General features: G+C 43.8%; 1 protein-coding gene across 2 annotated transcripts in view; it reads left to right on the top strand.

Moving 5' to 3' along the window:
- The window catches only part of Ak5 (adenylate kinase 5), a 178303-nt gene that overhangs the window by 12797 nt on the left and 141006 nt on the right, over positions 1 to 24500 (top strand). For both annotated transcript variants that reach the window (XM_060392486.1, XM_060392487.1), the window contains exon 5: positions 20 to 133. In XM_060392486.1, the coding sequence (XP_060248469.1) occupies positions 20 to 133 (114 nt within the window). The remainder of the gene's footprint in view (positions 1 to 19; positions 134 to 24500) is intronic.

Genomic DNA, 24500 nt, shown 5'->3' on the forward strand with positions numbered 1-24500 from the left:
CTCTGTCTTTCTATTAAAGGAGACGACAATCACCGAGATAAAACAAAGACTGATGCAAATACCAGATGAAGAAGGCATCGTTATTGACGGGTTCCCGAGAGACGTCGCCCAGGCTCTGTCTTTTGAGGACCAGGTAAGAATATCACCTCCTTGGGTTTCATTAGCCTCTCTCTTCTCTCTTCTTTCATTTCTTTTTTATCTATCTGTCTGTCTATCTATCTATCTATCTATCTGTCTGTCTGTCTGTCTGTCTGTCTGTCATCATCATCATTTTCACCAGCATGTGTGTGTGCATGCATGCTTCTGGGAATAGAACAAGGACCCTGCATGTGTCAGGCAAGCATTCTACCACTGAGTGATAGCCTAGTCTTATTATTAATTGATTTTTAAAAAGTCCTATTTTTTATTTAAAAAAAAAAACAACAAAGACAAACAATGATTTCTTGGCAGCATTTCCGAATTCTGGCTTGAAACAGGCAAATCCATCAATGTGTCTTGGCAAAAGGTTTTTTTTCCCTCTTGACAAATGTTTAAAAATTGAAGGCAGCATCTGCCAAAAAAGAAAGATGAAAACTGATAACAGAATTCATTAATTTTATTTAAAAAGTGTAGATCCTTCTGAACTTTATTTCAAAATACTTTCTCTAAAATGCCTTTTCATGTTTAATTTAATGTGAAGTAAGTCTTAGTCAGTAAGGCCAAGGGATGGGTGGGGATCACCCTACACTGCTATCTTGGCCAGCTGAGGATGGCCTCTCCACTGTCCTGCTCCATCCTCTCACAGCGAGGGCTACCAGGAGAGAAAGAGCCCCTCAGGGTGTGCTCCAACTCCACAAGTCCCTGAGACTCCAAGAAAGTTTTCACAGCCTTGTCTCCAGCCCACCTCTCCTCCCCGGGTGTCACAGAGCAGGGCTGGAAGTTGCCACCACGCTCTGGTCCTGAGCCTTTCCCACGGTCAGCTCAGTAGGACAGACACTGGGAAGAGAGCAGGGAAGGCCTGAGGTCCCAGCTCAGAAAATGACACCCAGCACTTGTGCTCATTGGTGGTGTTGACACAGTACTCACGCTCACTGGCGTTGAGAATTTGGCTATGGCATCTTTGTGGAGATGTCTGGGAAATGTGATGCACGGGGTGGGGGGGGGGGGACAGGGGCCTGCGACAACCCCATGGCTGTGGGAAGTCTGCGGCCTGTACTGATTTGTACCAGTTTGCCTGTCTGGCCAAGCAGAAGCAGGTCTGCCTCCTTCCTCCCACACAAGCACGTGGTCACTCAGGCACCCCGAGTGTGAGCCCAAAGCCCTGCACCTTGTGCAGGGACCGTCCTCGTCACTGGCTCCCACTGTGGCTTCTCACACTTGGCTAAGTACAGCCTTGAAGCCCAGTTCTCTTCCCTTCCCTAAAGAACTAGAGGTGCAAGCCTAGGTGAGGGAGAGTAAAGCCTCCGATAAAAGGGGCGAAGTCTGGGGACACATGCTGACATCACAGAAGGTAAGTTACCCTGTGGGTAGACCAGGGCTCCTGGCCCTCACAGGAGGTTTCCAAGCCTCCCATTCGCGTCGACTGAACCCTTGATTGTGGTTGCCTCTGAGCTGCAGAAGAGGTTGGAGCTGGCTCGTGTTTGCCCTGGAAAGTCATTTCCCTCAGTGAAATGACTTTACTGATGTGCTGACATGGGTCTGTTCGCTAGACAGTTATTTTGTTTGGTTATGCATTGCCGACATTGTGGTTTCTGTGGACAAAAGTCTAAATTATATCCTGATCTTGGAAGGGCAGCGGCCTCTTGCTGTTGTTTGAATAGGAAGGCCTACTTAACTATCTGGTCCCTGGGATGGAGGTGTTGGGAAGTTCGGCAAAAACTTGAGGGGTGGGGCTTTATAGGAGATCTTCAAATCCTGGGTGCACGATCCCACGAGGGATGGTGAAGCCCTTGCCAGCCCTCTGTCTTTCTGGTTGTGATGGGAGCACTCATTCTGATGTGCTCTCACAAGGATACACCTCCCTTGCCAGAGGCCCAAACCACTGGCGCTACTCAGTCTCAGATGTCAACTCCCAGAACCAGGAGTGACTTTTTGCTTGATACTCAGCCTAACTGTCAGTAGTCCCTGCTAGTGACGAGAAACCGACAGGTATACTTCACTTTCTTTTCCAAGTCTTCATACTTGGCTTTAATTTCAAACAACAATGTATACATTAAGTGTGTAGAGTCATTTTCAGAAAGGGCATGCTTTTCTCTGGGCGTGCTGATGCACATCTTTGGTCCCGGCACTCAGGGAGGCAGAGGCGGGAAGATTGGTGTGAGTTCAAGGCCAGCCTGGTTTATACAGTGAGTCAAGGACAGCCAAGGCTATGCAGAGAGATCCTGTTGTGGAAAACTAAAGAGAGAAAGAGAGAGAGAGAGAGAGAGAGAGAGAGAGAGAGAGAGGAAAGAAAGAAAGAAAGAAAGAAAGAAAGAAAGAAAGAAAGAAAGAAAGAAAGAAAGAAAGAAAGAAAGAAATGAGGTCCTGCCTTTCTATCTATATATCCTACTTTCATTTATTGTGGTAAAAAGACGCCAATGAAAAGCAGCTTAGGGGAGAAAGGCTCTGTCCAGCTCACAGTTCCGAGCCTCAGCCCATCACTTTGAGGAACTTCAGACAAGCGCTCAGCTGGCTGGAGCACATCTACCTGTGCATGCCTACTTGTTTGGCTGGTGTTACTTCGCCTTCCACTCTTATGTAGACTGAGGCCGAGGCCGAGCCCATGATGAAACCGTATTCCCACATTCAGTTCAGGTCTTCCCATTTCAGTCCAGCCAGTTAAGAAAACCTCCCTCCCGAGCTTGCCCACAGAGCAAACTGATCTAAGCCATCAGGCTCTGAGGACACCGTCCTAGGAGGTTCTGGCATAGGTCAGGCTCGCAGACCTGACCAGCCCCAGTGACCACCGCCGTGCCACTGTGGGTAGCAGGCTGAGTTTTGTCTTGTTAAATAAAGCTCTCCCGCTCCTGTATAAAAGCCGTGTGCTGTTTAGCCGTGCACCTTTGCGGCTTATAGCATTGTGGACGCATTGCCTGGTTTGCAATCTGCTCCCGCCTGGGCTCCCCTTGACAGAATCACCGTGGGCATGTTGCTCTTCTCCAGGTGCAGGCTTCTTTTCTGTGCTAGTTGAGGCAGAGGTGATCCTTCCGCGCTGATGGCCTGCTTCCTCCCCTCCTTCTTGGGACCCTCACACCTGTCTCATCCACTCTGTGCTTTACCACACAGGGTTCTCTTAGATGTAGGATGGTTTGGAGTGGAAAATACATACTAAGGTTTTGGATGTCCACAAAGAAACAAGTGAACTAACCACAGAGGGGGTAGTTCTGAATCATTTCTTAGACCCACATGGGAGCGGTTCTCAGTCAGTGGGGATGGAGGGTGTTGACCCTGCTCTTCGGTATACTCTTGATGAGTTTAGGGCTCCCCAGGTCTCAGTGAGCTCTGGAGAATGAGGATGATCATACTGCACATGACTGCTGTAAAACGGAGTCAATTGTCTCTGCACAGCCATGGCTCATAAGTAAGCCCTTTGCCAGAGGAGTGTGACAACTGATAGTGGGCTACAGCAACAGCCCTTTGATTTATAGCAGAGAAGGCAGGTTCTTCCTCCTCTCGTCAGAGCTATGAGGGCAAAGACTCCTTCTACAGCCTGTTTTTCACACTGACTAGGTAAGCCATCAGAGGCATCCTTGAGGTCTTAAGACTACCCACAACAGCCCTCCTTATAGCTTGCCTTCTGAGTTTGGCCTTCAGCCTGTTTGAAGCTTTCTACAAATGGCTGGAAACCACTCCAGCTCTGGCAGCTGGAGGCCAGAGATTTTCAACACTGATGAGTAGGAAGCATTCAGAAGCCCACTAATTAGGACCTCCAGGTTCCATCCTACTCCTCTCCCTTTCTGCTCCTGGAGGAAAAAAAAAGTAATAATTGATTAGTTCAAACTAACCCAGAGGTTAGGGTTCCAAAATGAGCCATGGAAGAGCTCCTCTCAAGAATGCAGGAGCTGAGCTCCAGGCACAAATGATGTCATGGTGTAGTTGGCCTCCTGATGAGGGTGAGCACCCTCATTCCTCTACCTGAGCCCTGGACAGCCTCACTCTTCTGAGCTGTGGTGTTGTAGAATCACGGTCCTGTCACTATGGTGTTCTTTCACAAAGTTCCCACAGCATGTGATTCGCCCACATGGTCATGCATGCAAAGAACCACAAAGTTGAGGCGCTCTCAGACATCTTTATAAGAAAACAAAACAAAACAGAAACCCACCTTATCATATGGACTGTCTGTGTTGGGAAACTTGGTGGATTGGTGGAAGAATTCATCCACTGCACTAGTGTAGAAAAGAGGACGAGTTTATTTAGGACATTGCAGGGGGCTAATGACATGGTAATGACGAAAGAAGCACCCATGGACAGTAGTGAGTTGTGAAGGCCTCTGCTTTGGGAGAATCCTCATTTCATTAAGTCAAGAATATCCCAACATCCCACTCAACCATGTCAATGAGAAGACTCCAAATGGATGAGTGTTTGGCTCCGGACAATGAGGGTCAGCCGCTTTGTGGGTTGCAGTGCCCGTCACATACGTGAGAGGGAGTCTCCTGTTGCTTGTGGCTGATTGTGCTTGGCCATACCATTGTGCTATTTTACTGTTTGGGCAGAGACCGGCTACAGATTTGTTTGGAGATATTTTTGCGACCAGGCTTTCATGGGGGACCTCTGTTCACTTTCTGCTCTCTCTCAGTCTTGATCTTCTCCCCAGATGTTCCTCTTACTCCCAACAGAGCTGCGGAATGAGGCTTGGGAGACTTTCTTTATTGGCTCATTTGAAATGGATAGCATAGCACTCTGGTCCAACCTTCCTAGGAAAGATTTTGCAATGTACCATGGAAAGAGAACCACACATGGGATCAGGTTTAGTGGAAAGTCCATAGTGCTTGGTCTGATGGCTAAAGGGAAGTGTTGCCTATGGTGATAGGAGGTACAAGGCTTTTCCTAAGTGTCATCTTGAGTCAGAACTATGAACTATTGAAAAAAAACCTGACTAGAGGATTGATACTATAGGGTATGCTTTCCTGAGAGAGTAGGGATTGGGAGGGTGGCTACAAAGACAATGCTCCTATCCGATTGTTTGAGAGGCAGGGGTAAGCAGGACCCTCACAGAAAGGCCGAAGTGTAGACAGCTTATTCCAGTGGTGTCCAGAAGATGGAGGGCATGGCTGTGTACCAGAAAAGGGAGCAGCACAAAGTAAAAAGGTTTGATCCCAAATGAGCAGGTTTTGAGTGGGACCGCAGCCTGGTTCTCCACGAAATATACAGAACCGTTTGAAGCTGAATTTGTTTAATTTGGGAAGGAATAGGTTTAGTTAGCCATTGACAGAGGCAATTGACATAGACCAAAAATGTAGAGAAAATAGGGAATCCTCCTAGATAAGAGGAGCCAGCCATGATTACACTTCTCTAGATAATGATCGGAAAATGTGCAGTGAGAAGAAAAATAGAGAGAGCAGTCATGGCAAGAAGGGATTTTACCCCTTGAAGATGATCACAGGATGGCAGGAGAGTGTGGTACCACAGGAAAAAGATCACAGGATAGCAGGAGCGTGTGGAACCACAGGAAGAGGATGTGGGATGGTGGGAGCATGTGACACCACAGGAAGAGGATTCGGGATGGCAGGGGGTGTGACTCCACAAGGGAGAGAAGCTGGATTTTGCAGAAGCTTTTTCAGAAGCTTTCACGAAGCAGAAGAGAATCACTCCAAGACACTGATATGGACAAGTATAGTCTGCCAACTTCCCAGTGACTTCCTCCATTCTTCGTGATCTGAGGCGCACTGGAGGGGCTGCAGATACGTGGTGGATCTCAAGCCTGAAGATGAGTGAGACAGGTCAGCTGGAGTAAAGGATTTTTTTCTCTAGCAGCAATGGAAAGGATATTATTTAGCTTACTCAGGGTCAGACAAGTTTGTTTAGATGGAAGAATAAAGCACCTTAACGGGATGTTTGTGGTAACTAAGACAGCATTTTTCTGGGATGGCATGGGAAGGGTAAGCGCATTATCAGGTCACATCTCATGAGGAAAATCCCAAGAGCAGGAGCAGCTGCCATGGGTCATGGGTTTACAGGCGAACTTTGCTGCATTGGGCCTTCGGGTCCACTTTTAAAGACACAACATAAGCCAGTGTGGCTCTCTTCTTCATCTTGACTATTTGTTAGAAAAGCTGGTTTTATATCAGACAGGCGAAGCACATTAGTAATTTTCTGGTGTTTGATGGTACACACTAGGTTCCTTCTGAACAGGCTGACTGGGTATCCAGAAGGTGGACTGTGTGTGCCTTCAGGGGCAACAAGTTCCTTAACAGGTAACCAGATTAGGATGACAGCCAGGGTCAGGGAGGCTAAAATTCTGTTCTGAAATACTACTACTTAATAGTTTTCTCTAGCAATGCTTCCTTGCTGGGGTTTTAAGACCATGTAGGTGGGCAAGATCCGCCTTCTTCCACGGTTGGTTAGAGCTCGGTCAGAGACTGTTGGTCTGGGGTTTTCCACCGTAGTGCCTTTTAAAGAGGCCAGGCTCTTCATCTCTGTGTGCTGGACATGCCACAGGAACAGGGAGGCCTTTGGAGAGAAGGGAAGGCAAAGAGGTCAGAAAATGCGAGTCCCTTACCCTTCAAGGTATCAAGTGTGAGCAGGAGCCAGGAGGATTTTGGATTCAACAGTGAGGGCACTGTTGAAAATGGAAGTTAGGAGATGAAATCCTCATTGCCTGTGCCAGCCACTGGTCTCTCTCTCTCTCTCTCTCTCTCTCTCTCTCTCTCTCTCTCTCTCTCTCTGTGTGTGTGTGTGTGTGTGTGTGTGTGTGTGTGCGTGCGTGCGTGCGTGCGTGCGTGCGTGTGTGCGTGCGTGTGTGTGTGTGTGTGTATGCTGGGGTGAGTGGTATTTGGATGAGCTGCTCTGAAGTATATCAGAGTAGGAAAAAAGAGAAGTTTACCTAGTTAAATAAACTTATTTGTTTAGCAGAGAGCAGTGGGTGTGACAGGAACAGCAAAGCCAGCAATGGACTGCAATTCTCCATCTGGAGAGATCCTTAGGAGATTAGGGTGAGCTAATCTGGTTGCAATTCTCATCATGCAGTTTCTGTTGTGCAAATCTGTTTTGGTAATTTCAGTTGTGGTATCAGGTTAAGGCCCATCTTATTTGTCTGTGCCATTCTAAGTACTGTTATGTTAGTTTTGTTTTTTGAGGCATTGTCTCAATATATAGCCCATGCTGGCCTTGAACTCTTAATCCTCCTGACTCAGCCTCCTGAGTGCTTAAACTATTGGTTTGTGTCACCATTCTTGGCTATGTTTGTATTCTATCTTTGGTCCATGCAAAGTATTTCTAGAATATTATTTATAACTTAATGTATAGTGTGTGTGTGTGTGTGTGTGTGTGCGCGCGCGCGCGCGCGCGCGCACACACACACACACACACACACACACACGCATGCACACACGCTATCACTTCACTCCAAGCAGACATCTTCATCACACTTTACAGATAAAGAAACTGCAGAAAGCTGAGTGACACCTCTTGGCTACTGTCAGGCAAGGACACAGCTGGTATTCAGGTCCTGGTGCAGATACAGAATGGAGACCACTAGCTTTCCCTACCCTGGAGACTGTGAACAGGCAGCCTCCTGGCTGGGTGTGGGCTACAGACATTTTTTTTAATATGTGCCAAAGTTTAAAATTGGAAGATTACAAAATAGAAAGCAGTCTCCTGGTGATTTGGTGGCTCCAGCCCGCACTCCTGGATCTCAGTGGTGACAGGTGGTAGTTAGACCAGGGTGTTCTCTTCAGTTCGTGCCTATCCCCAACCCAGCCCAACCTGACCTCTCTACCACCAGTCTGGCACTTACGATGCCTCAGGGTTAACATCTCACACCCCCAGTCCACCTCCCCTGGTCTTAGCTCTGACCTCCGCCAGAAGAGCCCAGTGCAGGGGCCTGATCTCCACTCCCATGACCCTAGGACTCCATGTTGTTCTCAACGCCAGATGCAGCCACTGCACCTCTATCCAGCCTGTGCCCTAGACAACGGTGGCCCTGCAGACCACCTTTCCACCAGGCTGCTCCCAGCAGTGCCTCTGGGCTTTCTGGGTTCTCCTAAAAATTCAGCCTGCTGGAAACTAGTCCTGGCCTCTCCACTGCATATTTGTGAAGCACTGAAGGACAGAGCTCACTACTTGCCTGATTGGTATGGGGAAAGAGAAAGGAAATTAGTCACAGCGGTAGACACATCACACCGAACAGTCATGGGAGAGGTACTGTGCCTCAGACGTTCTGAACCCACCTACATTCTTACATGGACAAATGTTGATTCTGCCAACTATGTGAAGCTATTTTATGTGTGGAGAGTGGACCATCTACAGGTGGATCTGTGCTGAGTCACAGCACTTCTGAGAGGCAGAGATGTGACCTGAACCCCAGTGTGGGGTAAGTCCTGAGAATTTGGCCTCACTACCACTCCTGTTTTGAGAAACATATGTGGTGGCATTCCCGTTTATAATTGTTGCAACATTACCTTCATGGCCTGGTTTGCTTCATATGGCTGCAATAGACACCAAAGGCAACCTGGGAAGGAAGGGTTTGTTTCCGTTTGTAGCTTCTAGACTATCACGAAGGGAAGTAAAGCCAAGATCTCAGAGCTAGAACCTGGAGTCAGTAACTGAAGCAGAGGCTTGGCGCCAAGCTCCTCACTGGATTACTCTCCAGGCTCACACTCAACTACCTTTTTCTTTTATAGCATCCAGGGTCTTTTATACCACACAGGGATGGCACCACCCACAGTGGGCTGGGCCTGCCCAACTCAATTATTAATCAAGAAAATGCTTCCACACATTTGACCACAAGCTAGTATAATAGAGGCATCTTCTTGGTTGCAGTTTCTTCTTCCCAGATAGGTCTGATTTTGTATCAAACTGACCAAACAAACCAGTGCATTTGATAACCTAACATCAGGCTAGGGATGTGGCTCTGTGGTAAAGGGTTTACCTAGCATAGGCGAAACCTGAGTTCAATTTTAGCACTACAGAAAAAAAAAGAATAAAAATAAATACTCAAAGCCAGCAATCAGCTGTGGTGCCTTGAATGAGAATGGTCCCCACAAGCCCATTTGGATGTTCCATCCTTAGGTGGTCTATTTGGGAAGGATTGGAAGTGTGACCAGGTTGGAGGAGGTGTGTCACTGGAGGTGAGCTTGAGGTTTTAAAAGCCAACACCATTCCCAGTTAGCGCTCTTCCTCTCTCTCTTTCTCTCTCTCTCTCTCTCTCTCTCTCTCTCTCTCTCTCTCTCTCTCTGCCTCCAACTTGCAGATCAGCATATAAGCTCTTAGCTACTGCTCCAGAGCTATGCCTGCCTGCAGGCTGCCATGTTCCATACCATGGTCATTGAGTCCACCCCTCAGGAACATGGAGTCACCTTGGTCTTGGTGTCTTCATAACAGTAGAACAGTAAGCAAGACAACAGCCGACAAGATCTGGACGGTAGAACAGGAAGCTCAGATGGCAAAAAGATTTAAGGATATTATTTAACTCTAGTCAGAGGGTAAAGCAAATAGGCGGAGAGCCAAGCAGCTGGAAGGTCCCCAGTAGTCTGGTGAGAAGTATGGGTAGCTCAGGGGGAGCAAGAGCCTCTTACATCTCATCTCACGGCATTGCCTGATGCTGTGGCTTATGCCTGTAAGCTCAGCACCAGGGAGGCTGAAGACTGCTGTGAGTGTGAGGCTAACCTGTGCTACTTAGTAAGGTCCAGGTAAGAGATTAGCCTGGGGTATGACAAGACACTGTATCAAGACAAAGGGGCCACAATAAAATTCATTAACCTTCTTCCAGGCTGTGGCACTTCACTCTGTAAGCAGAGCTTAATGGATCTGTGCGCTCTCGCTGCACAGGTGTGTGTAGAGATGCCTCCTGACCGTGTGTAGTGGCATCTTGCTCGTATCTCTCATTAGTTTAACTGTAGTTTGGAGTAGAGGCTACACTCTCATAGTTGAGCTTTCCAAAATACAGAATCGTCAACTCTGGGGCACTGTGTCCGACTCTGACCCGGGTCACCCTCCCAGGGCCGTGCAGGCAACGTGTCCTCCAGATACAGGGTACATGAGGAAAGTAGGTTGTCCTAACTCGTTCTTGAGTGAGTGTTGAGTGTGTGTGTTGTGGGGGAGGTTGTGTGCATGTGTGCTGTGGGAGGGCTGAGTGGGGGGTTGTGTGTGTGTGCACATGTGCAGAGTGGAGATGCAATTGGGTGTGGAGGCAAGAAGTCTCTGTGTGTTGTTCCTCAGGCACCATCCCTCTTGGCTTGTTTGTTGTTTGTTTGTTTGTTTGGAGTCTTCTCTGGGTCCCAGCGCAGCTGAGTGGGCTCAGCTGGCTGGCCAGGGAGTCCGGGGTCCTGTCTCCACCTTCCCAAAATGGATGGACTGCAGGCATGCGCCAGCACGCTGAGCTTTTAATGTAGGACTGGGATCTGAATTCGGGTCCTCATCCGTGCAGCAAGAACTTTAACGAGATGCGGCTCTAATCTCACTTTCTGAGATTTTTTATCCCACGAATATGTTTGGATATTATTCAGAAATCTTTTGAACACACACACACACACACACACCGTCATTACAAATCATGTGAGCACTCTAATGTTCATTATAACGCAAATTGTAAAACATACCCAGAATTCTTGAGAGAGTGGAGGAAATAACTTATAATTACATCAATTTCTGTTTTAGTGTCAAAACCATTTTCTATTAACAAAACTATTTTAAGCTATTGTGATTACAAATGAAAGAAAGCTTGGGAGAAGAGTTAAAACTTCCTAAGTTTCAAATAATTATTTAAACTTAACTGATTTTGTGGTGATGCTCCATATTCATTATTGTTGAACCACAAGGAAGTTTACAAGAACGTGTAAGTCCTTTGTATGTGACAGGTGACATTCTGACAGTGTGGGGCTGTGCTACTGGTTTACATGTGGAAGATTTTCCTATTTAGAAATTGTTAATAATAAGCTTAAAGCAAGATATGCTCTCTCTTTCTGCACCCCATTTTGTCATCCTAAGACTCAGCATTTCTAAGCCAGACTCAAAGACAGCTGGCGAGGGGAGCTGCGGAAGTGACAGTGCCTTTAACAGATTCCAGCTCTGTTTAAGGCGGCGGTTGCCATGGTGTTTTCTTCTCTGAGGTGTGTGCTGTGTTTGGCAGTGGAATGTTCATAGTCAAAATGCCGGTGCTTAGCTGTAGCCAACACCAAGCACATTGACTTAGATTGTGCTGTGATGGCCGTGGGGGTGGAGATTATAGGGAAGGGACTTGAAGTTCTCCTGAGGTATCTTAATCTCTGGGCTCGGCCATCTAATCTCTTCAGGCTCCTGCCTCTGCTCTGCTCTTGCATTCTGAGGCAGGGGTTTGCTATATAGTCAAGGCTGGCTTGTACTGGCTGTGCTAGACCAGGCTGGCTTGGTACTGGCTTTGTTAGCTCAGGCTGGTTTGATATTGGCTGTGTTAGCACAGGCTGGCTTGGTACTGACTGTGTAGCCCAGGCTGGGTCCGAAGTTGCAGTAATCCTCCTGCCTTCCCCTCTTGAGTGCTGCATTTTTACAGAGGATAAGTACTTTGATCTGGAGTTTGAATCCAGCGTCACCCACATGCTAAGCGTGAGCTCCATAATATCCTTTCCGCTTAACTGCACGTAGGAGAGCCCTGTCCCAGGGCTCACACGGTCTTGTGAGCTCCATTCGTCATGTGTTGTAGGTTAAAGAGGCAAGATCTGCCAGAGCAGCTGGATATGATGATCTGGGTTTGTTTTTCCTTCTTTTCCTAGTGGTTTCCTGTAGTGTCTATAATTTAGCCTCAGCTTTGCCATTAAAGAGGAGTCTAAAAATAGATTCAGTTCTGAGCTTGAGTGACTGAGAATATACTTATGAAAAGGATTTCAACTAGATAAATATGTTTTTTTAACTTAGATATAGAGGAAAACCAACCCCAGAAGACCATCACTAGCATACGTGCACAGTGAATTGACTTGACAGACTCCTAATTTGATTTGCTGTTCCTAAGGGGGACAAATCTGATTTGATTTTAAGGGGGAGTGATTTAATTTTAATTACACAATGTTTTTCCTAAGCATTAACACTTCCATGCAAAATATTAAATAAAAATCTCCATTCTTTCCCTAGAACTAATGGCTTAGAAGCTTGTTTATAATTATTTAATAATTAGACTTTGAGGTTGGTATTACATTAGAAGATAATTATTCATTTATTTTTATTGCAATGTGTTGTGATACAATATAAGGCCGCTAAAATTAAAGGGCTGATGAGTGTTGCCGTTACTCATGTGCAGACTTGAGCACACTAGAGGTTAGAACAGTCTGCAGGTCACAAGCATCAAGGCCTTCACAGTCCTCAGGAAACACACGGCTCCGGAAGTCTTAACCTGGAGAGTCAGAAGGAAGCCCAGCCACCTCTTCTCACCTGGCTTTCGACAGTGGTGCTTTTGTTTTTTTTTTTTTGTGTGTGTGTGTGTGTGTGCATGTGCATGTTAGACATGAGCCATCAAGACTAACTCATACTCGAGGAGAGGAGACTCAGAATTTTTTTTTTTAGACAACAGTGACTGTAACTCAAAAAATAAAAACAAACAAGTCGGGCATGGTGGTCTACACTGTAACCCCACCCCTCAGGCTGTGGCATGGAAGATCAAGACCAGCCTGGGCTAAGTACCAAGGCATTCCCTTGCTCAGGTCTGTCTTCTTTCATTCCTTTCTTCTTTCTGCTCATGCCAAGAACTTAGTCCTGTCCTGTCTGCCTTCCTCATCTGTTTTCTCACTGCAGTATACCTTCTGCTCACAGCATATAAATTGTTCACCTTTCTCTTTGCCCTTGTGCTTAAAATCTATATTATAATTTTTCTTTATAAACTTCAACTCCTTCACCAAAAAAAAATAAATAAATAAAAAATCATTAAATCCTGTTCCCAGTTGGAATGCCTGGATGACTATTGTCCACAAATGTGTTTTTCCTAAATGTTTTGGGAAGTGGGTGAAATGTTATGGTTATTTTTTATAAAATTCTGTTTCTCTCTTAACCCAAATATCACAAAAATAATTGAGACTCTTTTATATTTGCTTAATAATAAGCTTCACAGCACAAGAACTGAACAGTTACTAATCTAGTCTTAACTCTTTAAGCTAATTTGGCTTCCTCCCAGCATGCATCTCAGAGATAGTTGTACTTCATAACTTTACTGCTCCAGCTCCTCTCTCTGATCTCTCCTGGGCCTCCTCTGTGGCTGAATTCCCTACTTCTTCCTCTAACTCCTCTTCACCTGGCTGGCAGGAAGTCCAGCCCTATTCTCTCCCTTGCTCAGCGACTGGCTGTAAGTTGCTTTATTGGCATATCAGGGGCAACTGGGGAGCAGAGTTTATATAACATTGAGACAGGAGAGTCTCAGAATAAGGGTTGCAGCCAGATAAAAAGGGGGTTCAGAAATCAGCATCTGAAATACACATCTCCCCCTTTTAGTCTAATAAAAGGTTCTTTCTCTTACATTTAACAAAACTGTATGTAATAATAACAATTATGAAAATCATTAGGTAAGATTTACATTTGTATATTTGGCTTCCTTGCATAAAGTATCCTATCTATCAATTTCTATTATCCTAAACAATTTAAGTTTAGCTGTGAAACTATAACTATCTTGTCTTCAACTCTATCAGAGATTTAAGAAGGAATGAATATTACCTAATATGTAGGAAGTGCAGACAAGTAGTTTCCAAAAGTATAGAAATGGCAGAGATATTTGCTTCCTGGACAGTTCTCCCATCAGCTTCAGCCCTCTGGCTCAGGACATCTGACAGACTTTTCTGTGAAGAAGGAACTATGAAGGACTTGCCTACCTTGTCCTTGCAGAGCTTGGCAGTCGCCTTTTCCACATATAGTTTGCCCAGCTTTGGACAATATTCTGTCTGTAACTATCACAAGTGCATTTTCTCACCCAGTGGCTACTTTGCCACATACATGAAGCCTTTAATGCTCTTTGAAGCAGTAGGATGGAGCTACTGCCAGGAGCAGACCTGTCAAGAAAACCCTTAAGGTAATAAAATCTTTAAATGCCATATTCTGTAGGTCTCTGAGGTTTTTAAAGACATCTACCTATCTGAATTGCTTATTTTTAGATATTTTTATCTGTCAATCTAGAAAACATATTTTTACAATTAACTAAACTAGTATCTAACATGAGCAAGAGTTTGATTGTTTGATAATGGCTAATATGCATTTTTTAATTATCCTAAACAGTTGGTAATGGCAGCTTTCAAGAGAGCTAGAACTTAATATTACAGTTTTAAGAATTACATAGGTACAATACCTTAGCATGTTGTAACAAAGTATAATACAAACATTTATACCAGTGTAAGATTTTTGACTTGTTAATACTCTTTGGTCTCAGAGTAGATTCAATAATTTACCCTTTTTCTCATCATTCCTATAACCAACCTCTTTAAAACAATAACAAACATCTATCACCCATAGAATGACCAAAACCCATACCTCCCCACCATGAGAATGGAGCTTATTTTGCTTAAATTGTTTCTTGTTGATCTGGGATGTAGTTTTTCTATTGGAGGGGGTTATAACTGGGATACAGTCCAGTCTTAACAAAGCTAGGTATAACTTTTTCTGTCCAGTCCCTGAATGCTGAGGAAGTTCAGAGCTTCACTGAAGTCCTACGTGGAATAGTCTGTGATGGTGGATGGTCTAGCCATTCTAAAAATGTCCTGGATGCAGGCGTGTGAGGAAACAGTTATTGAGGCCGTCTGTGACGGTGGATCACCTGGGCTGCTTATCTTATCTTTTTCAGTGTTTGATCCTCTTACTCCACAAAATATTAACCTTCAAAAGTATTAGAATTTTTTTGTATTAATACATTATGGGTTGTACACTGTGCATAGTTCAGTTAAAGATGTTTCTCTGCTCTCTGAGCAGGTAAGGCATTTGTTTTTCTATATAGGTTAGTTTGGGCCAAAAATAACCAAACTTTAATATAAATTTCATTGATGTCATTTAAAAGAATGGCATGGCAAATCCTGAGGATTTTGTAGCCAAAGATTTCCTGGCCATGCATAGCTGAAATCCTGGCTGGAGACCTTTTCGTGTCTCAGTCAGTCTCAGAGATGTTCCCATGTGGAGGGATCAGCAAATCGTGTTACCTCTCTTGTTTGGTCTTCTTGATTTCTTTTGTCTGCAGCCAAGATCTTTTGGAGGTCTCCCCCTGTCAAATCTTATTTCCAAGAGTTAGAATGGAATACATAGCTTGTTGTTTCCAGGTGAGATAAGAGCATATTCTTCTCCCAAACATAACACATTTTCTGTCTTCCATTTTGGAATTAGGATGTTTACATGCTGATCTAATTCAGCAGTCCTTTCTAAAATCCAGTGTATCTTAGCAGGTGTGCTACTTGTCTGGTTTAAAATTTTCAAAAATCAATAAACTATTATTTAACCTATTTTGAGGAGAAATTATGTTCTCCTTCCATTTTATGACCACCTTTTCAAAATTGTTAGATCTTTTCATAGTTTTTTTGAACTATAGGATTATATCTGTAACAGGTTCATGTCATAATGTCTAAAATTGTTATATTCCAGTGGATATACATTTTGAAGCAGCATCAGCCCCAACTTGCAAAGGCATCTCCAAGACCATCTCTATCAAATGTGTAACTTTAGAATCATGCTTTCCAGAATTTAAGGCAAAGTCCCATTGGAATTCTGGGTATGAATCTATGGTATGGTGCATATATTTTTGTTCTCTAAACTCTGAAAAATGGAGCAAACAAGTCATTGTATGACCTTGTTCCAAGACAACACCAAACAGGACATGCATTTCTACTGTAGCATATAAACCTTCATCCAGTAACTGATCCTTGACAATCCAGCCTGACCATGTTGGCTTATAGCTGAAGCCTTTCTATCCAGCATCCCATATGGGCTGCCATTCTGTCATTTCTTCAAGTCTGTATGGACTTTTGTCATCTGGGACTACTTTTTTTTTGGTATTATTTTAAGTTCCAGATTGAATTTCTCATAAGGTTCTATGTTTTAATTCAAAGATTCCTCCATCCTCTGTCCTATGTCCTTTAATTTAGCATCTGATTTCTTGATTTCTTCTTTCTCCAAGTCTATCTTATACTGATCTCTCCCAAAGAGGATATAAAAAACTGTAATTATTGTGAAAAAAATTATTTGTATGCAAAGAGAAACAAATTCAAATAAAATCCAGAAGCACTGGGTCCTTGTGTCTTCCTCCATTTTCAACACAGAAAATAATCTTCTTTAATCTCAAAACCTCTCCCTAAGGACTTTACTTTCTTAGATCCAGCTTCTCTTCTAGAACTTACCAGTTCAGATGCTTGACGCTTTTCAGTCTGCCTCAGGCTCCTGCCTTCAGAGAGAGGCTTTTTTTTCTGCCTCCCTCACTGTATCCTGACCCCCTCCCCCATTCTGGAAAGTTATTGGTTCATAAGTGTTTGCTCCTCTGGCCCGCAAGAACCCATTCTCAAAGAAGGAGTTCCTGCCTTGGTTAGGAAAGTCTGGCTTTGAGAAGCTTGCTTGTGTTAAAGAGCCATTTTCTTTTTAAGCAAGGGCTCCTCCTTCCACCACCACCACCCCGCTCCCCCCCAAAAAAAGCTGCTTTTGTTTTGCCTCTCTGGAGTTTGTATCCTTTTTGCTTTCTGCAGCCTGGTGAACTACTTTCTGTTTAAGTTTAGGTTCTACATAAGTTCTGGCTAGATTTGTGTAAGTTCTGCCCCAACTTGATATACCATATTTGTTTTTATAAAACTGTGTTTGTTTCTCTTAGTTTCTCTCTTAACCTATCACACAAATAATTGAGATTCTTCACAGCACAAGAACTGAGCAGTTATTAATCTATTCTTAATTAATAACAATTAATTACACTTTATTCACTAAAATTGTTATATTCCAGTGGATATACTGGAACCCCCTGTGGTTCCCTCCCTCCTCCTGTCCCAATCCCTCCCTTTCTCCACCCTCTGCAGGCATGCCCCTCCCCAAGTCCACTATAGGAGAGGTCTTACACTCTAAACTAATCTGGCTTCCTCCCAGCGTACATTCCAGAGATACTTGCACTTTGTACTTCCAATTCCCCTCTCCTGATGTCTCCTGGACTTCCCCCGTGGATGAATCCCCTACTTTCTCTAACTCTTCCTCCCCTGGCTGGCAGAAAGTCCAATCTTATTCTCTCCCCAGCTCAGCAATTAGCTTTAGATATCATTCAACAATTGGGGAGCACTGTTTATACAACATCGAGACAGGAGATTGCAATCAGATATGGAGGGTACAGAAATCAGCATTTGGATTACACAATAACGTTTTGCCTACAAGTGTTTTTATTTTATTATTTTATTATTTTGATCTTTGAGGCAGATTCTTGCTATATCTTAGGCTAGCCTAGAACTCACTTTGTAGCTGAGGCTGACTTCAAACTCATAACCTGTGTTAGCCTCCCAAGTCAGAGATGTGCCACCACATCCAGGATGTACATCCTTTTGAAAAATAAAACTGAGCATGGAGGCAGTTGCCTGACATCCCAGAACTTGATGGGTGGAGGCAGGAGAATCAGGAAATTAAGGTCATCATTGGCTTTAGCAGGTTGGAGGCCAGCCTAAGTTACATGAGACTTTGTCTCAAAACAATCCACAAAAAAAGCATGTTGTCCATGTTATCACAGCCTGAGTTAGAATTCCCAGTGAGTGGAACCCAAGAATCCACAAGTCTACACATCCTTTGGCAAAGCTGATTCTTCTGTACAAAAAGGCACCAACTCACACTTAGTATCTGTCAGCACACGGCAGTGATTCTCAGGGCTGTGCTGTCAGTAGTTATAGAGCAGGTGACCTGGTGTGGCAGCAGTGAAGTCTCAATCAATGCACATGTACACAAACACATACACACACACAGGTGCACACACACATGTGCGCACACACGTGCACACACATGCAGGCGCACGTGCATCCACAGTTATCTCAACACATATACCTGCACTCAACTTCTCACTTACTCACTTGAGTGGCAGAACCTCCTCCCAGTACAGGACTCCAGCAATAGATGTGTTCCTGGTATCATGTCTTTGGGTGACACGTGTCTCCTAGGAATCTCTGCCAGTGCAATCTGATCTGAGCTAGATGTGTCTGGGCCTAACACTGTCGCATCGTCTACTTTTCTTTCTTTCTCTGTACTCATCTTTGGAAAGCTTTCTTCCCTTTATTTTCTCTTCTTAAACAAGCTTCTCAGCTTAGCCTCTCCAGAACAGCCTTCCTCCAGCTCCCGAGCCTTGCCGACTGTGCTCTTCTCTCAGCTTAATCAGAAAGTTGTGCTACAACTTGGCACGTGTCTATGGCTCTTCTCACAGTAGTGCATATTGTTCAGCAGATGGCTACATTGCTGGACTCCACAGGGAAGCAAGGGCACACTCACATGGCCTAAGCAGAAGGGGGTTAGCACAGTGTGCGAGAACACCTCTGCAGAATGCACCTGGGAAGTGAGAAAGCGGTAGTTCCACACCAGATGGCTGATGGAAAAGAGCATTCCCCATCCCAAGGCCTGCAGGCCCAAGACGCAGAACCTGTTAACTGAACCCAGAACAAACAGATAACAGAATAGGTGACCTTCCTGAGGGAAGAGGAGGCAGCCTCCGATTAGAGCCGAGGAAAGAAACATCTACCTCCTTCTGCCACCGTCCCATGTCCTGCTTGCCCTTGTTCCGAAGCAGCAGGAAGCCAGCGGTCAGGAGAACCTGTAATTGCATTGTGAAAGGGGCGCCGACCTTGGCACAGAGTTGGAGCAGTGCATAGCGGACTAGAGAGGCAGAGGACAGAGTGCTGTGATGCAGACTTGCTGAGGACAGAGGGTCCCTCACCTGCTTGTCTGCTCGTAGCTCCCGTGTGTACAGGAATTCCTCTGTAAGGACATCATCTTTGTTTCCACAGAATGCTCCATAAGGCCCAGTTCCAAAAGGTTGCCAATGGTTACCACCAGGTACTTCCTGCCCAGTGATCTGCTCTGACTTAAATGACTGTCCCCTCACTGTCGTTGGTGGGTGACCGTTACTGGAGAGAATGTGCATGCAGCTATAATTTGAGTATCTTAAATAATTACAAAAAAATAATGTCAGATAAGTTGGCTGTCATAGATTTGGGAAACCCAAAATATTATTCTCATATCATTCCAGTTAAGCTATGAACATGTGTATGAACATGTGCCCATAAGATGAGGGAAAAAGTGTAGAATCTACCAAAGGAGTGAACAGGATGCCTGTTTAATCCATGAAGGACTCTCATCAGCAACTGGAATATTCATACAGGATCTTCATTGTTTGAGTATAAATAAAGATACTTCATTTTTACAACAGATGGTTTTAAGAATAAAGACATGGGTCAAGAATAAAGGACAGAGGAGATATCATACAAACAGCAACAGAAGAAGGCTGTGGTAGACTTGGTGACAATACAGTCAACCAGGACAAGGGGTGGAGAGACATTTCCCCATGTAGACAGTTGAGTCAAAAGATCCCTGAATACACACAGTTGTATTTTCTCACTGTGATGCCCTGACTGGCCTAGAAATTGCTATGTAGACCAGGCTAGCCTCAAACTCACTGAGACCTGCCTGCCTCTGTCTCTGAGTGCTGGAATTAAAGGCATTAATCACAATACCTGGCCCTATGTTTTCATTTTATATCTTCAGTGACATATAAGTTATATAGTCTAGATACCCGATAAAACTGTTTTACATTATATACAAGTATTTTTAAGTTTATAGTTAAATAAATGACAGAAATAAAATGTCTTCATTGTTTAACAGAACAGCTAGATAAAATGTCAGTAGTGAGATGATTTGAGCAGTAACAGACACGTGTAAAACATTCTGTCACTAGCTGTGTAAAGCAGTGTTCTCAAGCACACGTGCACACTCACCAGAGTAAATCAGCCCCAAAACAAACCTTAGCACACAGCAGACTATGTTCCTTGACAATGACAGGAAAAGCATTTGACAACATTCAACAGTGACTTACTAGAACAGGGTGGGCACGGAGCCTAGCATATTGGAAACAAGAAGGAATTACTTCAGTCTGACAAAAGATGTATTTTATAAACCCCACAGTTAACATTATATTTAACGGTGAAATGTTGTGTGTTTTCCTCCTAATACTGGTAACTGCAAATATGTGTCCTCTTTCTATTTTGTTTGGCTTTGTACCAGGAGCTCCAAATAACTCTCTGAGGGAAGAAAAATAAATGAAAGGTGTAAATGTAGGGGAGAAAACATTGATCTGTACTTGTGGGTTACATGATGATGTAGAGAGAAAAACCTAAGATAATCTACAAAATGAATGTCAACAATTATTCATTAAATGTAGCACCATCAGGGAACTCAGGGTCCCTGAGTGATATAATTGTATCTGTTCAACTTGCAGCAGGTTTCTCTGTTCCATAGTAACTCATGCTTAGCTCTTCTAATGTGTTGACGATGGCTCCTTTATAAAACCTTGACTTAGAAGAGAAACATATTTCTGCTTAGTAGCATTGCTCAAATGTGTGGTCATGGGTACTCGGTCTAAATGCAGGGTGGGGTGGATGGCAGACCCACTGTGCTTTCTTCATCAGAAGTGGGTGCTGACCAGCTCTCTAAAGGGCCAAGCAGCTCTTGATCACCATACTTAATATGTATGTCCTTGGCTCTTTCTCTTTTCCGTGTGTCACAGCCTAAGCAAATCATTCATGCTGTAAACAACTCTTTATAACATGTAATGATGTCCACTGCTGAATATGTTCTTGGATCTAACTACAGAGATATTCTGTCGTTGATCTACACTGTGGACTACATGATGATCTAGAAAGAAAATCCTAACATAATCTACAAAATGAATGTCAGCAATTATTCCTTGAATTTAGCCTGGTCGTGGAGTTCAAAGTCCCCGCATGGTTTAACTGTTCCTGTTAAATTTGCAGTTACTACACTCAGTTACAAATTTTGAAGGCAACTTTATTCAGCGTCTGGGAATAGGTGCCCTCTGTCTCTGAGAGTAGCCAAGCCCCTGAATAGTAAATCAAACACAGGTGAACATTAGCAGTCTCTCTATCGACCAATGCCAAGAGTACATCTTTTTTCCTATGGAGATTCTTGGTATTATCAACAAAACTTTAAAAGCCTTTAAATTAAAACAAAATCAATAGCAGCCAACCTCATGTTGCACATGGAAGAATCAGTCGTGGAGGGATTAGGTGACTGACAGGAATTCACAGACTGGTGAGTGTGTGAGCTTTTTACTAAGGACCTGAGCCTCTTACTCCATGCTCTTTCCCTCAGTTATTCAATCCTCCAGTAAGAATAGATAGATAGATAGATAGATAGATAGATAGATAGATAGATAGATAGACAGACAGACAGAACCACCAGCAGCAATGAAACAGGTGGGTCTAGACTCAAAGGACTAGGACTTGCCAGGCAGAATATCTCTGAATGTGATCCAAGAACACATTCAGCACTGGACATCATATTACAGTGAATTTTTACTTTCCTAAGATGCCTGAAGGCAGAAGCATATTCAGCTTTTTAAAGTTCTCTGCTTACTTCACATTTGTCCTTTGTTGTTTAAGTCATAGCTTCACTATATAGCACTAGCTGGCCTGGACCTGTGTAGACCATACTAGCTTTGAACATGTGGTGATCCTATGTTACAGGCACATACCATCATGTCCATCCTATAGTCATCCCTTCATGAATATTTTTCATTATTTTAAACAATACATCATTGTCTGGTTCCTCTCTCCTGTGTATACTCCTGTGTATTTAAGAAAACAACTTAGAATTACATGTGAGAAAAAATCTTTAAAGTATCAGTTGTTAAACATTAGAACAAATTATTGGAGCCATCCACCAGTTCTTCCTGTCTGGAAAAATTTTGGAAGTCAGTGGGGGGAGGGGTAGTGGGAGTAGAATGCAGGGCCTGACCCATGACAGGTACGTGATCCACCACTGAGCTATATTCCTAGTCCAAAATTTTAGGAATTTTTTCATTTTTTATTTTTCTTAATTACAGTTTATTCACTTTGTATCTCCCATGTATATCCCTCCCTCCTCCCTTCCCAATTCCACCCTCCCTCTTCCTTCTCCACCCATGTCTCTCCCCAAGCCCACTGATGGGGTAGGTCCTCCTCCCTTCCTTCTGATCCTAGTCTATCAGGTCTCATCAGGACTGGCTGCATTGTCTTCCTCTGTGGCCTGGTAAGACTGCTCCTCCCTTAGAGAGAGGTGATCAAAGAGCAGCCAATCAATTCATGTCAGAGACAGTCCCTGTCCCCATTACTATGGAACCCACTTGGACACTGAACTGCCATGGGCTACATCTGTGCAGGGGTTCTAGGTTATCTCCATGAATGGTCCTTGGTTGGAGTTTCAGTCTCAGAAAAGACCTCTGTGCCCAGGTTTTTTTGGTTCTGTTGCTCTCCTTGTGGGAGCTCCTGTCCTCTCCAGGTCTTTCTATCTCCCACTTCTTTCATAAGATTCCCTGCACTCTGCCCAAAGGTTGGCCATAACTCTCAGCATATACATTGATAGTCCGCAGGGCAGAGCCTTTCAGAGGCCCTCTGTGGTAGGCTCCTGTCCCGTTCTGTTTTCTCCCTCTTCTGATGTCCATCCTCTTTGCCTTTCTGAATGGGATTGAGCATCTTAGCCAGAGTCCTCCTTCTTGATTAGCTTCTTTAGGTGTACAGATTTTAATATATTTATCCTATATTATATGTCTAATACCCACTTATGAGTGATTATATACCCTGTGTATCTTTCTGCTTCTGGTATACCTCACTTAGGATGATCTTTTCCAGTTTCCACCATTTGCCTGCAAATTTCATGATTTCCCTGTTTTGTTTTGTTTTGTTTTTTATTGCTGAGTAATATTCCATTGTGTAAATGTACCACAATTTCTGTATCCATTCTTCAACTGAGGGGCATCTGGGTTGTTTCCAGCTTCTGGCTATTACAAATAAAGCTGCTACAAACATGGTTGAGCAAATGTCCTTGTTGTATACTTGAGCATCTTTTGGATCTTAAGATGTACTACAGAGCAACAATACTAAAAACTGCATGGTACTGACATAGAAACCGACTGGTGAAATGGAATCAAATAGAAGACCCTGAAATAAATCCACACATTTATGGACACCTGATTTTTGACAAAGATGCCAAAACATTCAATGAAAAAAAAAAAAAGATAGCATCTTCAACAAATGGTGCTGGTCTAACTTGATGTCTGCATGTAGAAAAATGCAAATAGATCCATTCTTATCACCCTGCACCAAACTAAAGTCTAAGTGGATCAAAGACCACAATATAAAACCAGATACACTAAGCCTGTTAGAAATAAAATCGGAGGAAAGCCTTGAACTCATTGGCATAGGAGACAACTTCCTGAACAGAACACCAACAGCACAAGCTCTAAGTTCAACAATCAATAAATAGGACCTCATAAAACTAAAAAGTTTCTGTAAAGCAAAGGACACTCGTTAGAACCAAAAGACTGCCTACAGATTGGGAAAGGACCTTCGCCAACCCTATATCTGACAGAGGGCTAATATCCAGAATATATAAAGAACTCAAGAAGTTAAACAGCAGCAAATCAAGTAATCCAATTAAAAAATAGGGTACAGAGCTAGAGAATCCTCAATAGAGAAGTATCAAATGACAGAGAAACACTTAAAGAAATGTTAGAAATCTTTAGTCATCAGGGAAATACAAATCAAAACAGCCCTGAGATTTCACCTTACACCGATCAGAATGGCTAAGATGAATAACTGAAGTGACAACACATGCTGGAGAGGATGTGGAGAAAGGGGAAGCCTCCTCCACTGCTGGTGGGAATGTAAACTTGTACAACCACTTTGGAAATCAATCTGGTGCTTTCTCAGACAATTAGGAATGCCGCTTCCTCAAGATCCAGCTATACCACTCCTAGGCACGTATCCAAAAGATGCTCAAGTAATAAAAAAAAAAATCTATCACACAATTAAACCCTTAATATTCATAAAATGACCTAATGAATAAATAGAAAAATGATGGATTAAAATTTCTTATATTGGCAGTTCTCTGTTAAAATTTAACAAGCCTTTTTGGAATTTTATCCAGAAATGGCTTACTTGAACTTCCAATAGTCCAATAAATGCTCATCTTTAGGCAACCTGTGTCAGTATAAACTCCTGATGTAGCTGCAAAGAATGAGAGGCTGTTGGGGAGATGAGAGCAGAGAAGGAGAGAAGAAATGGAAGGGGAAGGGAGGAGAGAGGATGGAAAGGAGGGGAGAGAGCAAGGGATGGGAGGGAAGAAGTAGGGAAGAAGAAAAGGAGAGTAGAGGGAAGCAGAGGGGAGAGAAGGGGAGAAGGAAG

The sequence above is a fragment of the Meriones unguiculatus genome, chromosome 10 (genome assembly GCF_030254825.1).
Source record: "Meriones unguiculatus strain TT.TT164.6M chromosome 10, Bangor_MerUng_6.1, whole genome shotgun sequence".
Taxonomy (NCBI): domain Eukaryota; kingdom Metazoa; phylum Chordata; class Mammalia; order Rodentia; family Muridae; genus Meriones; species Meriones unguiculatus.